At 30.1% G+C, this 17,900-nt stretch overlaps 1 protein-coding gene across 1 annotated transcript in view; it reads left to right on the top strand.

The window, feature by feature from the left end:
- The first annotated feature begins 384 nt into the window (after positions 1 to 384).
- Positions 385 to 17,900, top strand: part of LOC142332136 (protein Fe65 homolog) — a 211,097-nt gene continuing 193,581 nt past the window's right edge. The window contains exons 1-2 of the mRNA XM_075378391.1: positions 385 to 442; positions 3,780 to 3,960. Of these exons, the coding sequence (XP_075234506.1) occupies positions 3,792 to 3,960 (169 nt within the window). The 5' untranslated portion in view covers positions 385 to 442; positions 3,780 to 3,791. The remainder of the gene's footprint in view (positions 443 to 3,779; positions 3,961 to 17,900) is intronic.

Genomic DNA, 17,900 nt, shown 5'->3' on the forward strand with positions numbered 1-17,900 from the left:
GTTTCATTTAATTTTTACATTCTTGATGTAATACTGATATTTGCTTTAGCGTAATTTTTTTTGATAGTTGATCTACTTAAATTACGAAAATTAAGCTGATAAAATTCATTATCACTTGACAATAACCAGTTAACTAAATTGAAAATTACAATTTTCTGAAAGTATATTTTAGATACAGTAAAGAACTTATTTTCTTGAAATTGTTTTAATTCTAGGGGGAAAGTTGGTTATTTTTAAGACGTCTGATATTGTACTGTCAAAAAGGATTTTGAAGTATTTTCTTTTATAAGAAAAAGCCAAAACATTTTCGGCTGTTACTGTAGGTTTGGTATACAGATACACAACACTCCACTCTCGTGTTTTTTGGTTTACCTAGTAAACGCTTACTAGTGTTTTTGAATGCCGGTTTAACTTGCATGTAAACAGATTTGTTGTATTTACGGTATGATTTTTATATTACATCATTTAGGCACAAATAAGTAACGAATAACCTTTAGCTGTGTAAAAATAACTTAAATATTATAATTATTTGTGAATATTTTTAGAAATATTTGCTTTAACTTTATGTTATTACAAAGACGAATACAGGTTATGAATCGCTTTTGTTTTGTAACCGTTTTGTTATTCTGCCCTTTCATTTTAACATTTATTGTAGACAGCCTTGCAATCAATGCACATTCTACTCTACTAACCTTTTATCGATTGATATATATAATTTAATCCTTGATAACTTTGCTTCTACTTATATGCCGATATTATAACAAAGATGAACTTGACACAAACGTTAACCTCAATTGCGAACCATTTCTTATTTTTATTTTGGATGTAACTCCAGTTATCGTTATCATTTCTCTCAAATTTTGATGTGCACACACATACATATGTCGTGTTCACTTATCATCTTGAATATTAATTCTATTAATCTTCCTATCTCCTTTTGTCTTTTAACTAAATCATTCACGTTTCACTTGCCTTTTGATTATCATGGGTTGGTTTTATCTTTGTAAAATGTAATCTGGAATTGTACTTAAAAGAAAACGTTATGGAGTTTTTTACTAAGTATGCCCGAAATAAATCATTTTAACTGAACAAAGGAAAGATTTACATCAAACCCAATGTTTTTTTATCAGGTTGAACTTTTGTAATCTGACAAAAAAATTGCCTTATAGGCCTATAATAGTGTAAAATATGTTTTAATAAAGACTATGTTGACTAAAACTTATTGATTCTGATTATTTACACCCATATTTTTTAGTGGTTTATATAACCAGTAACCACAAAACAGCATTATATTGCTGAATCTACTTAATTCAGAACTGGTGTTGTAAAAAGATTCTGCTACTGTATTATAATTATTATTCAGTTATGTGATAAGTTTATAAGACAATGTGAATATTAATAAAAATAATTTGTTTTATAAAACATATAAATTACTTAACTTAAATTTTCAACAAAGCCTTATCAAAGAAGGAGAACAGAAATCATATTCAAATGTTGAACAAAACAACATTTTGTAATTCACTTCTAACTTAACCACATATGTGAAATGTCAGTGTTCAATTCACGATCAAAAGTTTAAATTGATTTATTTATTGAAAATGTAAAAACATCCAGCAACAAGCTTTTATTTTAACTGATTGTTTTATAAAGTTTTTTTGTAAATAATTGTACATTTGCATTGGGTATTTATTTTTAAATACTGCAGTATCATAATTTATAGAAAATGAAATTTTTTCTGTTTTTTAAGTTGTACCGCTGAGGTAACCAAGTCTTACAAGTAGTGAATTGTTCATTTTTGTAACTTTAAAACAATAACATAACTATCTTATGTTTGCTGTTTTAACCTTAAACTGAACAAAAACAATTCTCACTGATCACATGAAAATAAAATCAACTTCTAACAAATCGGAACTTTATTAATTAAATAAAATCTGATTAACCTTTATGATCACCTGATTACTTACACTATTGCCAATCTGTTTGTTACATCATGGAAAGAGACTTTGTGGGTAGTCTACAGATATTTTTTAATTATGCATTTCTTCATTGTAGTTAAGTTTAACAGTGTTTTTATAAATTACATTTTTTTTGAATAAGGTCAAAAGCCTTGTTCAAGTCTAAAAAACAAACCATAAAATAAAACAAAAAAATAAAGCAAAAATAAACAAAACATGGTTTTTTTTTTTTGTTATCCTTAAAGGCAGGTAATATGTTGACTCATATTAATTATGATGGTTGTAGTTTTTATCCCTTTTGTCTATAAAACTGAAAAGAATTATATTTTTATCACTGAAGAATGAAACAATGATTTTGCAAAATTTTATGGAAACAAGATTATCTGCATTATTCAGTATTTATACTCAAGATCTTATTCTTGTTAACATTTTAAATTACTTTACTTACTTAAAAGTGCAGGGGCAACAATTTTTTTTCAATAAAAGCATTTAAACATAAGTAAAAGTCCAGCTATTTATTTTATAAATTGTGTAAAACAATATAAATATTTCATAATGACAAACTGATTTTGTTGATTTTAAACCATGAACAATTCTTTTTATATCATCATTTGCATGGTTTTGTTTTTCATTAAATCTCATGAAAATAATTTTTAATACTTTTAAAATATGAAAAATTAATAATGACTCATGCTTATTTCATGGAAATAGTTCTTTCAGATAAGAACATCTTTTGCAATGCCACCGTGTAACTTCATCAATGAAGTGGCTGCATAAATAGCTCCACCAATTTAAGGAAGAACAATTCCATGAAATTTGGGATTAAGTCATTAATAATTTTTGTATACTAACTCGAATGTCTGTTCTCATAACTGTGACAGAAAAATCTATAAAAATTGAAGGCAAAAAAACGTTATGTTTTAGATTTGGGATAAATTTACATTATTAAATTGCCAATAATTATGTAACATTTATTGACAAAATTTGTTATAATTTAATTTTGAGAAAATTGATGCAAGTAGAAAATAAGTATAATCAAATAACATTTTTATTTATTCGTAATTATATTGACTTTAACAATTTTCAAAATTGAATTTTCAACAAATTTTATTTGGTGATTTTGCAATTTAATAAATTAAATTTATGCTAAACCTAAAAAAGTGTGCTTTCAACTTCAATTTTTTGGTTTTATAAGAATTTTCTCAAAAACTATTGAAGATACAGTTCTGGAAGTAACTTTTTTCCAATTTTTCAAGTAAGATTGCATGTAAAACTACTAATTTTGCTCAGTAATTTGTGTCTTTAGTGTGTTAGTATAACATTATTTGACTTTTAAAGCAGAAATCTTTTGCCAGCAATTGCTTGAAGAGAAAGTGTTTCCAGACCTATGTTTATATGAACTTTTTTCTTTATTTTGATGAGAGGATAGCTTATAAATATGACAAACTTACTGAAGTGCTATGTTTGGATATATGTGTTTTAAATTGTTTTGTAGTACGGTAATTCTTAAAATATATTAGCCCATTTACCTAATATAACATTAATGTTAATTCACTTATTGCTTGATCTCTAATATTTGAGATATTTTTTTTTTTTCATTTGTGTGTATAGTATGGCATGAAATTTTGAAAGTTATTTAAAAATTTGAGTTTGCTTCTGCTTGTAAATGCTTAGTAACGCCTGTATATTACATGACTAGAATCACGGCGGTGATAAATTCACAATGTTTAAAAAGATTTAATTATTTTGATAACTCTATTATGATTCTGTAATAATAATTTATGCTGATAAAAAGTTGTATAAAAAAATTATTAAAAATTTCAGGTCGGTGATGGGATGTTGTGCGGGGAGCTGGTGAGATCCCCGCTTAGTATAGGTGGTTTAAATAACTCGGTTATACTGCCGCCGTGGTCTTCTGGTCGCAGCCCGTATATAACTCTGCTAGCACTGTGCCAGGGAATGGCTGCACTAACTGCACCAGTTGATGATGAAGATATATTTCTTGGTGAGTTCTGATTTGCATGAAAAAAAATTGTTATTTATTACTGGTACCTTATAAATCTATTTTATGGGAAACCCTCATTTCTAATTTCTCCGTGATTTGGTAGATTCTCTCTTAACCTGATCTCTTGGTAATATTATTATACAGTGCAATAAAAAACATGCTTACTTACTTTATTATAAAAACAATGTACTTACTGTTCATGTTTTAAAAATCTGTATTACCTGTCCTAATGTTTTTACTGCCCATTGGTCCTCATTAGTATGAACTGCCTTACAAGGTGAATTCATAAAATGACATAAAAAAAAAAAATTTTTAATGTACCGACTTTATATAGGGTTGTCTTCAAAATAGTTACAGATACACCACTCCCAACATTTCTTCTATCTTTGGTACAATCTTTTGTGTTTCCTGGAATATTTTATTTTACCTGCATATTTTGGTGAAGCATGCAGCTATTTTCTATTGCATTTTCCTCAATCTTGTTAATGATGTGAAAATGATGTCCTTTCATGATTAACTTCATTCTGAAAAAAAAAAAAATTTGCTGAGCCAAATCTAGAAAGTTAGGTTGGTGAAGCAAACAGGATAAAAAGTGGCATGTTGTCATTGAGATGTATTTAACTCTGGTGTTCCCACACTTCAGGCCTCGTTTTGTGTGCAGTGTGCATGAAACACCTTCACATGTGTGCATGAAACAACGTTCACTGTAAAATTTCTTGTTTACTTATAAAAAGAAACCAATCATCTATCACCTTCACCATATCGTCCTATATTCCTGGAATTCCACCAAGAGAACTCCATTTCGGTCCCAGAACACAGTAGCCATACACTTTCTGTTGGAGAAGGTTCGCTTGAACTTCTTTGGTTTATTGGGAGAATGAGAATGCATCCACTGTTTGGATTGTTCTTTTGTTTCTTCAGTTTCGAAATGGACCCATGTCTTGTCCCCTGTGACAATTTTGTTCAAAAAATCTTTTCCTTCATTGTGGTAGCGCTGGAGAAAGATTAGGGAGGCGTCCATTCTCATTGTTTTGTGATGGTCGGACAATATCTTGGGAATCCATCTCGTACACAGTTTGCAGTACTGAAGTCTCTCACTCACAATGGTGTAGAGAGCTGACCTTAAAATTTCAGGAAACGAATCACTCAATACAGAAATTGTAAACCGACGATTTTCTGGAATTGCCTCATCCACTTGCTCAACGAGATCATCGGTTGACACTCGCTTCCTTCCCTGACCGCCTGCATCATGAACATCTGTACATCCTGCTTTAAAGTTCCTGCACCAGTATTGCACTTTGCTGTCACTCATTGAAGTTTCACCGTACACATTTCTTATTCGTCGATGAATTTCAGCTGCATTACACCCCTCAGTGTGAAGAAATCGAATTACCGCACGCATTTTACACTTGGCGTGAGATGCTTTTTTGAGACACGTTTATGTGCTAGCTGTGTGTTCAGAACTAAATGAAGTGATGTGGCGTGGTTGAAGGCCATACTAGAGACGCTGCGCAACGTATGCACAAAGGTTCATCTGATTTTTGCGCCGGTTTTATTTCGTGACCGATCGGACCTTGAAAAAAAAATCGTATGTTTACTTCAACTGTTCTAGCAAAAAAACTAACCATGATAGTGTGATATATCAAGTTACATTGTTTTTCTGAAAATTGCCTCTAGCTAGTTCCATTTATTGAAACATGCTGTGTGCACTGCTTGGGAGTATTATAAAATTTCAGTCTTATTTTTAATCCATCTCATATAATATGTTATGAGTAAACGTTTACCTTGATCCTTTGTCAGACTATAGTCTAATGACCTATTTCCAATTATTATTTTTATGATAATGCTTTATTTCTATTTAGTTGCGTATCACTTATGAAGTGGAAATATTCTTCTCTATCATTTAGTATCTTGTATTTGTTTATTGTCTGTAATTGATTGCTTTTTGTCTGTATTTGTTTTATTTGTGCATTTGTATAACTGCATATAATTTCTGTACTTTTATTCTTCATAATAAGTTAGGAGTTTTTGAACCCCAATTCCAAACTTTTTATTAGTGGAATTAAACTAATCCCACTAACTATTTTATTAGTGACAATGGTGTCACTTAAATCAACATCTACTTTTATAGTTCGCAAAGGGTATTCTTACAGTTAACAATTAGCAATCTAATTTAAGATATTATAATAAAATTTAGAGTTTGTAATGGCAATCCTTAAATTTTTCTTGAATATTTTCTCAAACAGATATTTGTTGCGGTTTATAATTATTTATAAAAAATTTGCTAGCCGTTAACATTGACATTTTAAGTGCTTGACATTGCATTGTCTTAATTTTTTCGCTTATTTGTTGTAGGTTATTTTTTTTAGGTTTCAGTGATATAATTTAATTTTTTACATTTTCTATTGTTTCAGAGAAAAATAAATTTTAGTTGACTAATTTTTGAATCTATAGTTGCCCTTGCATCGGATGATGATATATTAGAAATTAATTATTATCATAATTACTGATGTCTATGGTGGAGTGGTAGCATCTTTGCCTTTTATCTAGAAGGTTCTGGGTTGAAATCCCAGTCAGGTTGGCATTTTTCATTTGCTAATATATTCATCTTTCATTAGTTACTTAATCAGGTGGTTAGCCTGTAGTTGCTAAAATAAATAAAATCATCTTTTTTAAAATTTCTTTTAAGAAAGTGATAAGGGTATAAGTTACATTTTCTGCTGGACACTTTTTTTTTTTTTTTTAACCTCCGGGTCTGCAGTCAAGCAATTCTGTCCGCAGAGTATGAGATGAGTGTTTTGTAGCATGTGTGAAAAATGCCATGCCTGACTGGGATTCAAACCCATGAGCTCCGGGGGAAAGGCTGAGACACTACCACTCGCACCATGGACACTTAGTTACACTTAAGCGAGAACTATAATTTTTGTCTAGATACCTTTAATTTTTATATAATTGTGTAACTTCTATCAATATCATTACGAATGAATCAATATGACTGTCACTCTAAATCTGATAAAGATTTATTGATTAATAATATCATGTAGAATGGTTTGTATAACATTTGAAAAAATATTTTCATTAATTAGTAAAACAGAATTCACAAAATAACTAAAAACAAATTTTCAGTTCTTTGTATAATGTCACCTGTAAATTAAAGAATAAAAATTTATGTGGCACCATCTTAATTACACAGAGTGTTTCTGAAATGGTGACTGAACTTCTGAACTTTTTCAAATTCTATTTGTAAAATTAAACAAAAAGTATCCTTAGGAAAAATCGCAATTTATCCTTCGTTCTCCTCCTGTCCGTCATTTTGTTATTTTTATATAAAAATTTATATCTCATGTTTGGATAGAGGAATAATATTAATATTTGGTAAGCGTCTTGGTAGTAAAATTTTAAAATTATTAAAAAATCAGAAATTAAATACCTTTGCAAATTACAAAATGGTGGACATGTTTATTTTTCAATCTGTTATATTTTCGTAAATATTAGTTTTATCAAAATTTATGTTATTTGCTAAAATATTAAGCCTTTTATTTTGAACAAAATTAAATTTTATTTTTTAAAATCAGTTAACAAGTAGCCGAGTTATGGCAGAAAATTGATGTATTTTTGTCTCTGTTTTCATGTCCTCCACTTTACGTTCATTTCGATTAAATATTAATTGTTTTTATTTATCGTTAATTCTAGTATTATAAATTAGTATCAAATTAAGTTATAATTTTTATACCTGCAATTTATAAATAATCCAAAATAATTAATTAAAATAATCCTGTAAATAATCAAAAATATTTTTTTCATAAAACCAAGACCTCCTCTTAAAATTGAAATTTACGCATTTTTGTTCTTTTGATCTATCTCCCTTCAGTTTAAATATTTTCTAAAATTTTTTGAAAGTTTTTACTTTTTATAGAGTTATCAGGAAATGTCTACAATTCTTTTAAATTATAGACTAGACCAAAAATGCAGAAATGGTTTTTTGAACCTTTTCATTTTCTTATTTTAATCTCTATCGGAGGGGATGTGTTACATTTAGGGAAAACTTTATGTAAGCAGATTTGTTAAACTTAGCCTATATATGAATATTTAAAAAAAGTGTTTCTTAAAATTTATTCCCCACTTCTAAAAAATATATATTCTGTTTTTTGGCTTTAATTATTTTAATCTTTATTATTAATAGCCGGGAAAATCATATAATACTTTTTTCCATTTAATAACTACCACCATACATGTAGGGTAAGAACAATGACCTATACAAAATGTTGTTTAACTTAATATTACGTCACAAATTCAGAAATGTTCTTGCTCGACTTGATTCATGCAAAGGATTAATTTCTTTTTCATAATGCATTTAAAATATCTTGCGTTATGGTTAATATCTTGTGCGCCTTGTCCTTTTGCTGTTACGTGCTTCAGTGACAAAGATGGATTAATTTTCTGAATAATTGCCTCTCAGATTCTATATAATTGATCGTGTTCCTTTTTGTTCTAATGCAAGATAGTCTCTGAAGTTTAATCTGTGTTCTCTTGAATTATTTTTTTTAATATTAGTGTTAAGTATTATTTTAAAGTTTTCTTTATTAGTTAATGTTATTATGGTATTTTGATCGCATTTGACATTCTAATGGTTGATCAATACTCCTTTTTTATTACATTAGTGATTTTTTCCAGTAATTGGTTTAGCAGCGGTCAAATTATTGGATGTGTTCATGTTTAAAACCCTCATAAACCTTTTAATTTTTAAAGGTATTTCGTGTATAGGGATTAACAATTTTCAATTCAGATTGTTTGTAACCTTCATCTCTGATGTCATTAAAATGCAAATCGATTTACTACTCTGTTTAACTTTAATAACACTTTATTACATTTATTTTAGTACGATTTGTGCACAATCTCCTTTTTCCTTTTGCAGTCTTTTCGAGCAGGAATATAATAATTTGATGACTGGTAAACAGAGGAACATATTTGCAAAAAGAGTTTTTTTTTTACATAACTATTTTCTCGCTACAATATGTTCAATGTTTTTCAATCTTTCTATTTACACATCTTTTTTAATTAAATGTTTGTAAATAACCGGTCTTGCTGAAAGTCACACAAACATATCGGTTCATAGTTCTATTGCATTTAAAAAAGCTTAAAGTTTGCAGGTATATCTCTCTGATTCTGCTTGATCAAATTATTCAAATTGGTACCGATATCTCTTTCTAAATACACTAAAGAATAGCTGTGAGATGTCCTGAAAGGATGTTTCAAAAACATTGGTTTTTATTGTGTTAAAATATCATAACTGACCCGGCATCGTAGAGAACAGTCACAAAAAGCCGAGATGTTATTCAGATTATATCTACCAGCCGTTCAAAATGTAAAGAGAAGTTGATACCGTTATTCCACTGTAGTAGGACTTTTGTCTTTTAGAAGGTAAATCTACTTTGGACTAATACCGTTGTTGATGTTTTGTAAAAACGAAGTGACCGTTCCAGTATTCATTCTCCTTTTTTGATAATCCACATTATTTTATTTGTTTTGAAGCAAATTAATATCATTTTACAATATGGCTTCCTGAAAATTTCATTCTGACGTTTGTTGTCCAACATATTGAAATTTTGAAATATCCAAAATGTTTATTGTTAAAAATAATTCGGTCTTGAACTTCTTACAGCATTCTTCTCTCATAGAAGTGGTGTAATTAAAGCGCTGTTTTGTAGTGAAAGTTTGTTAATGTGTACTATTTGTCCGATTAAGTTAATGATAGTGTCTAAAGTATGAAAAATACGGAGTCACATTTTGTAAGAGTAATGTTTTTGATGATATATCCAGCCCTGATGCTAATAAGTGTGCAGATGTATCGCTTGTAGTTTTGAATGTGCGGTTTATTTTATGTGCATGGTGTTTCACTTTGCAGTAATTGAGTACAGATCTGATATTTTGGAATTAACTTTTATATTCCTTCTAAGACCATTGCAATGATAGTATTAAATGAATAAATCTTTTGTTTGATAAGCATATAATAATATATAGATATCAGAAATAGCCGGCAAAAAGGAAACGGCCCAACATTAGTCTGAAAGGATCAAGGAAAACCGTAGTAAAATCTTGATAAAAAAATACACTATTCTGTACAAAAAAAAATATTTGATAAAATCCATATTAATATTTAAAAATAGTAACTTAAAGAAAAATAACGATAAATTAAATTTGAAAAGATTATAAATAAAGAACAAAATAAATAATAATAATACTCGGAACGGTAAAAAAGTTTTGCTTAAAAATCTAAAAATGGACGGTCATTTTGATTACTAAACGATTATCAGTAGATACTGACGAAGTAATGTATTAAAAAAGCACACAACTTAATTAAAAATATTTATCGTTTTATTTAAATACAGTATTTTTTCGTTTATTTAGTTGTATGATTTTAACCAAGCGGCGTATTTACCATATTTAATTCGCGCGGGTGTGGCGGTACTAGCGGCGACGGTCGGCACTAACTAAACTAATGTAGTTTCACGACTTACATAGAATAAATTTCGCTTATACGGTCAGCACACCGGTACGGTCGCGAGGCTTAGCGCACTAGGTACCGGGGTCGACCGGGCGATCGAGTTTCAGACGCGGCAAAAACCGAGTTACTTTTTTATACTTTAAATGTTATTTATTTAATTCTACCGCTCACAAAATATCCGTTTGAAAAAATTTTACAAATATTGTTATTTTTAACCGTTAACAAAGGTGATCAAGAAAAAATGTGACCTTAATCAGGCAAAATTTCGAGATGCTGAGAGTGACCCTACTGTACAACCTCACCCCTTTGATCTTTTAAGTTGAAAATTTAACGGCATTAATGCCCCATATGTAGAAGTAATCTGACGAAGTTTGATCAAAATTGGTCCAGTAGATTTGGAGATGTAAGGTGATTTAGAGGACGACACGGAATACACACATACGAACTTTAACATCCGAAAGATATACATCCTGTTTTTTTTTGTATGTTTGGATTCCTTAGGTATCAAAACGTCAAGATCCGGTGAAAACCGCGCATGTCCTAACAGGACCGATTACAAAACTTTCCCTTCTAGAGCTATAGTGCTATCTAGACGGGAAAGTAAAAAAAAAAGAAAGAATAATCAATTAAAAATTATATTTACGAAAGACCGTAGAAGTAGTATTTCTAAAAGTATCAATGGAATAAAAGCCAAAATTACAAACCGGTATGTAGCGTGTTGAAACCTGTAGCGATGTGTCGTTTTTAGCCAATAAAATGTGTATTCTAATCGGTAAAATATAATACATTAAATAGATAATCTTAGAAAGAAGTAAATATGCTACGCCGTGGGGAAAAAAACAACTACCTCAGCTTTCGTTTAGCTTTCGTTTTTTATTTAAAAACGAAGTAGTCAATCGGATTTCGGTAGAAAATGAACAGTCTCTTTATTAATTTTAATAAATGGTTATTTATATTTATTTATTTTATAAATATAATTTAACCAAACTTAACCTACGCTCGCTTCACTCGCTAACCTTGGTGACTAATTAACACCGTAATTTTTTGAGTATTTATTTAATAAATTCAGTAATTATTTATTATTTAAATAATCAAAACACTCCTGTTAATTAATCAAGGTTAGCGAGCGTACGTTAAGTTTGGTTAAATTATATTTATAAAATAAATAACCATTTATTAAAATTAATAAAGAGACCGTTTTGAATCTATGTTAAACTCTAAATCGGCCCATTTTCCACCGAAATCCGATTGACTACTTTGTTTTTAAATAAAGCTGTAGCTGCGGTGGTGTTAATATGTAAGTTCCGATTAATTATTAAAAAGTTCATCGACAGACTAATATTGTTTTTGTAATAGAAAATTATTTAATCGTATTTTATATAAATAGATGAGAAAATTTTTAAACGGTTCAATAATGTATTAAATTGTAAGCACCTTTGTTGTAAAAAGAACTATTGCGTTGAGTTAAGAGAAAGGTTACCGATTCAGTTTTTTTTAAATGTCTAAACCATCAGACTTTATTAACTCTGATTCTTCCGTAAAAATTATGCGTGGCTGTACAGAATAAAGTAAATATTTATCGTACGAAAAAATTGAAGTAGCATAAACCTTAAACCGGTCAAATAAATATCCCTTCCCGTGTATATAATTTATGAAAGGAATACTCGTTTAGAGCTCTCAGAGTAAACCTCTGAATAACGGTTTTTAATGAATTTAAAAATCTAGAAGGCTGTTAGGTTTTTATTGTTATTCGGCAAAACTTTTTGTATCATTACCGATAAAGTAAGTAAATAAAATTAATACATTAATTTTATAATCGATACATAAGGTAAGTAAATACATTATATAGATTATGTTTTTATACGATAAATAAAAAATATAAAAACAAATTATGGGATGCGATTAAAGTAAATATTAATTATTTACAATACGAACGCGTGAAATAACGTTAAAGTAAATACGTTAAACAAAAAAAATTACAACAAAATAATTCACAATTCAAATGGCTTTATTGAGAATTATTTTGAGCGTTTATCTTTCTACACGAACGGGTTGCAGAAAAAACGTGGTTTTTTATTTTATATAAATTCATAGATCGAGTAATATTGTTTTCACGAAGAAATATATTTTAAATAAATCAGTAGGAAAATTTTTCAAACGGTTTGGTAATGTATTAAAAATTGCAACAAATCATAAGTTGCATAAACTTTGACGATAAGATTTATGTTCTCTGATTTAGTACAAGTAACATTATTATAATATTTTAATAATAAGAATCGATTCTTTTTAGCAAACGATGCACATTCAAAAATATTAACAAATGAATAGCGTTAAATTCTATAAATATTAGTCTACACAATTCATACTTAAGGCGCTAAGTGATGATCTGACAGCCCATTTTTGTATCTTAAAAACTCATTCTGAATTTTTGTGGATGACCTAAGAGATGGATGGCATTGTACGAGGTCTGTTTCGCGAATTGGAAACACCGCTGGGAAAAGCGTGTGAAAAGGGGAGGGGAATGATTTAAAGGGCACAAGGAACATTAAATTAGTTATAAAGATTAAAAAAATAAAGGTCGGTTATTTTCTGAATACACCTCGTGCTTTAGATGGAATATTTCTAGTCGTAATTTAATAATGATGAACTGGTTAGCATTTTATTAAAACGCGTCCCGTGAGAACTTTGTCATCTAATAAAACGCCCACAAATTTTGTTTTTTGTACGACAGAATTATTATCGTTATCGGTAACGGCAATTCTAACCGCGTAATTCAGTAGTGTTGCGTCTACCTGAAAAGTGCAACGCGATGGTTTTATCCGAATTTAACTTTGAACTGTTACAATTCATCCGGCGAATAATTTTTTGAACCGATATCATAGAATTTCCGCTCCTCTTAAAGTTAAATAATTCTCGACTATTTAATCGCTATTTAATACGTAAACTTTTAAAATAATAATTTGTAATTTACTGATTTTGTGAACGGTTCCAGGTACGTCGGGGTCCTGCCGATTTCTCTGGCGTATAATATTTACAATGAAAAAAATGCTCCTTTATTGAAGGAATAAGAATTATTTAGGGTCGAAGTAGAATTTTTCTTTTAATTTCTACCGAATTTCCGAAATTGGAACGCCGAAAAAAATTGTATACCGCGTTCGTAATACCGGCAACGTAAAAAAATCATCATTTTAACTTTATCTTGGCTGCGTGTAGGAAATTTTGCTCTGTTTTAAAAACTCTAAGGTAAATCTAAACCTGTCGAAGGGGTAGATTCATTTGTAAAGACAGTAATTAGAATTTAATTGAATAAACTAAACTGTGAAAGACGGGTGACAATAATGAATGTTGTTCCTAGTAAATAAAACAGTAAAAAATATTTATAATGTAGATATTTTTTTAAAATTCAAAGTCGGTACAATATACTGAAAGTCAGTATAGTCACTTAGCTGGAGGTTGCTTTAGAAAATGCGTATCCATTGTGTAAGTTGAAATCTGTTATTTTCATGTACCTTGTGTGTATAAAGATTTACTTTGTATTGTGAAAGATGTATATTTTAATCTCGACTCACACTCTGGTTGCGTGTTAACATTTTGTGGAGTATTCACTTCATAAAGCGACAATATATATCCTTTTGCTATCTTATTTACAGATACAAGTGTGATCAAAAAATACGGTGAATAATTTTTTATTAAAAAAAGTAATAAGGTTACATAGAATTCGATTTAATCTCCTTCAAACTACTGTCCTTGGCTAGCAATGCACTTATCCCAACTTTGACTCCATGACTGGAGGCATTTCTGGAAGGCGTCTTTTGGAAGGGCTTTCAGCTGCTCGGTCGTGACCCTCTCAATGTCAGCAATGGTGTCAAAACGTTTTCCTTTAAGCACAGTTTTAATTTTTGGGAAGAGCCAAAAGTCGCACGGTGCTAAATCCGGTGAGTATGGCGGATTTGGACAGACAGGAATACTTTTTTCGGCCAAAACCTCGGGAATGAGAAGCGAGGTGTGACACGGCGCGTTGTCGTGGCGAAGAAGGAAGCCATCGGTCCATTTTTCTGGTCGCTTTCTTCGTACGTCGTTTTGCAAACGTTGCAGTACACCCTTATAAAATTCAGAGTTTACAGTTGTTCCCCTTGGAACCAACTCTGATCGCACTATGCCCTCACTATCGAAAAAAACAACGAGCGTGACCTTGATGTTGGATTTTGACTGACGTGCCTGTTTAGGGCGAGGAGATGAACTGGTTTTCCATTGGAAACTCTGCATTTTGGTCTCAGGGTCATAGCCATAGACCCAACTTTCATCTCCAGTTACAATTTTGGCCATGAAGTCCGGATATGCATGAAGACGTCCCTTCAACTCCGTGCAAATTGACACACGATTTTCAAAATCCATGTTGCGCGACAGACACGATAAACACAACCTCACTCTAGCGGCTTTGGCAGCTGACTGGCAAGCTCGAACGTGTTACAACTTGTCCCTGCCTGTCTCAGTTGATCACGCTATTGGACAAATTACAGCATATGGATGTAGCGTCGGCAGTTGCCGCTATAAAAATTCATTCACCGTATTTTTTGATCACACCTCGTACAGTATGATCCGTTTAAATTGCAGTTTCTGCCGTAAGGTTAACATTGTTACTGTACATTTTATCAATTTTTTCTTTTTTTTTTATTAATCGCGATTTACGAATTAATTCTCAATTTGATTTAATACTTATAATTTTTATGTTATTTGCTTCAAAATCATATCGTTTCATTTTGTAGCATTTTAATCGGTCGATAATATAAAATGATGTAGAAGCTCATCGTAGAAAAACAAAAGAACTGTTTTAAAGAAATTATTTTTAATGCAAAAACTGATAAATTAATAAATAAAACCGATAAAAAGCAAAGGTTTTATTAGATTTACGAATATTTTTTTATATTTTTGTATTCGTGTTTGTATTGTTACATTTTTAATCTTTTAAATTCTTTGTAATATGTTTTCAACATTTACAAAATTTTTTACAGCAGACTTGTATGTTATGTTCTTGCATTAGAAAAAAACTTCCTGTTCTGAGAGGATCTGATAGTCTGGATTGGGTAATGCTTACAGGATAAAAATAATCATGAGAAAATAAACCGAATAGAATATCCAGGAATAAAAAAAAAAGTAGTTATAATGTAAAAAATCCATTTTGTCCTCGGTAGCGATTTATTGAATTAACTAAACAAAACTTTAGCCCATGTAACCAATTGTTATATCATATTCTGTGTGTTTATTTTAGGATTTAAAAACAAAAGCTGAATCCCGTACATAGATTTCAATTATTTTATTTTTAGAACAGGTGACGTACGATTCATTTTTGTTGAAAATGATGATTAAGATCATATACATACATTTTTTTGTTCGAGTTATATAGGTCAGCATTGATGATTTTATATAGACTTACAGCTGTAGAAGTGAATTAAATTGTCATGTAAAACTCATAAAATAAACTGAGATTGGTTACAAAAACTATTGATTATGTCGCTCAACAAAGGAACAAAAACATACTTAAAGATTAAATGAAAACAGACGAAAAAGAATGTCTTCAAACGATGACTAAATATCGTTGTTGTAAGAATTTGTTTTGTTATAAAGCGTTCTTGTGAACAGAAGTTTTGTTTAATTTAAGTGAATATTTCATATTTTGTAAAATATAATTTTATAAACTAAAATGAAGAAGTTATTTTTTCCTGTTTAGCCTCCGGTAACTACGGTTTAGATAATTCTTCAGAGCATGATATGTATGAGTGTAAATGAAGTGTAGTCTTGTACATTCTCAGTTCGACCATTCCTGAGATGTGTGGTTAATTGAAACCCAACCACCAAAGAACACCGGTATCCACGATCTAGTAAAATGAAGAAGTTAGTTGCTAACTTATGTAACAAACTACCGAGACGGTTTGCGTAGAATCAGCTGCTTGGAATTCTTGTTTTGGTTTCGTGGTAAATTTGTGAAAAATGGTGTCATCTCAGACAACGTTGTGTGTGCGACCTTGACCAAAAACTGATTATAATTTTTTATATTTTTGTATTCGTGTTAATATTGTTATATTTTTAATCTTGTAAATTCTTTGTAATATGTTTTCAACATTTTTATAATTTCTTACAACAGATTGTTGTATGTTATTTATGTCCTTGGATTAAAAAAAAAAATATACAATTTACGCGTAGATTACGTTCTGTACGCGTATTAGCATTAAACTAATTTCAAAATTATAATTAGGCAGCACAATTAAAATTGTGCTGCCTAATTGTATTTAATATTGTGCTGCTGTATTTAATAAAATTGTGCTGCTGTATTTAATAATACATTTATTGGCGCAGAGCAGACCGATGGTGGTGCGCCAAGCGGCTGCTCGAACGATTTATACTTTTTCATTGATCGATTTATCTAAAATTATATCTTTGTTTTGGGGGATAAAAAAGGGACATTTTGTTAAAAAATCACAACTCGAGAAACGGCTAAAAATATTCAGGATTTTGAAGCTTTTCGTCGTACAGATTTTTGTTCTTAGTACGCTAAATTCACGAACGTTTTTTAATTAAGATTGGCAAAAACATTTAACAAAATCACATGTGATAAAACATTTTCGCGGCGGGCCTTAGGCCCGCCTTTTTCGTAGTGCACTATAAAGAAATGCTTTTATGTATATTTGTGATAATAAAACACGGGAGCTCTTAAATAATTTTTTAAGAATGAAACGTACAAAAATGGAATTTACCAGATCCTTTTACCTCAAAACAGTTTATTTTTCAGTATGTTACCATCCAGACTCCAAGCACTCCACCACGAGGGGAAACTCGACAATTTTAAACGGAAAGAACAGTGTTGTAACGTATCAATTGAAAGGTCATCGCTAAATTTTTGGTAAAAAAAGTCAGATTATGACAACCGTAATCAAAATTTTAATATTTTTGTGACTATTTTTAAAAGCAATCGGTCTAACGTATAATAACTGCTCATCAGTGAAATTAAAAAAAAATAAATAAAATTTAGTGAATGCTCTTACTTTAAATTGATCATTTTTTTATGCTAGAAATGACTAGTGCGTGTTCTAAATATGAAGTGGCTGACATTTTGGTTAAGTTTGTCATAATCTGATGTTTTTTACATGAAAAGTTTTTCAATACCTGTAAAATGATGTGTTGTAACCCTGTTATTTCCATTTAATGTATTTGAGTTTGTATGTAGTGGTCTTTTACCGAAAAACAACTTTCAAGTTAAAAGCATTTGCTGAAATGAATTTTTGTATGTTTTACTGTTAAAAAAAATATATTTAAGGGTTCCCGTATTTTATTTACTCTCTCTCTCTCTCTCTCTCTCTCTCTCTCTCTCTCTCTCTCTCTCTCTCTCTCTCTCTCTCTCTCTCTCTCTCTCTCTCTCTCTCTCTCTCTCTCTCTCTCT

The sequence above is a fragment of the Lycorma delicatula genome, chromosome 11, assembly GCF_047948215.1.
Source record: "Lycorma delicatula isolate Av1 chromosome 11, ASM4794821v1, whole genome shotgun sequence".
Taxonomy (NCBI): domain Eukaryota; kingdom Metazoa; phylum Arthropoda; class Insecta; order Hemiptera; family Fulgoridae; genus Lycorma; species Lycorma delicatula.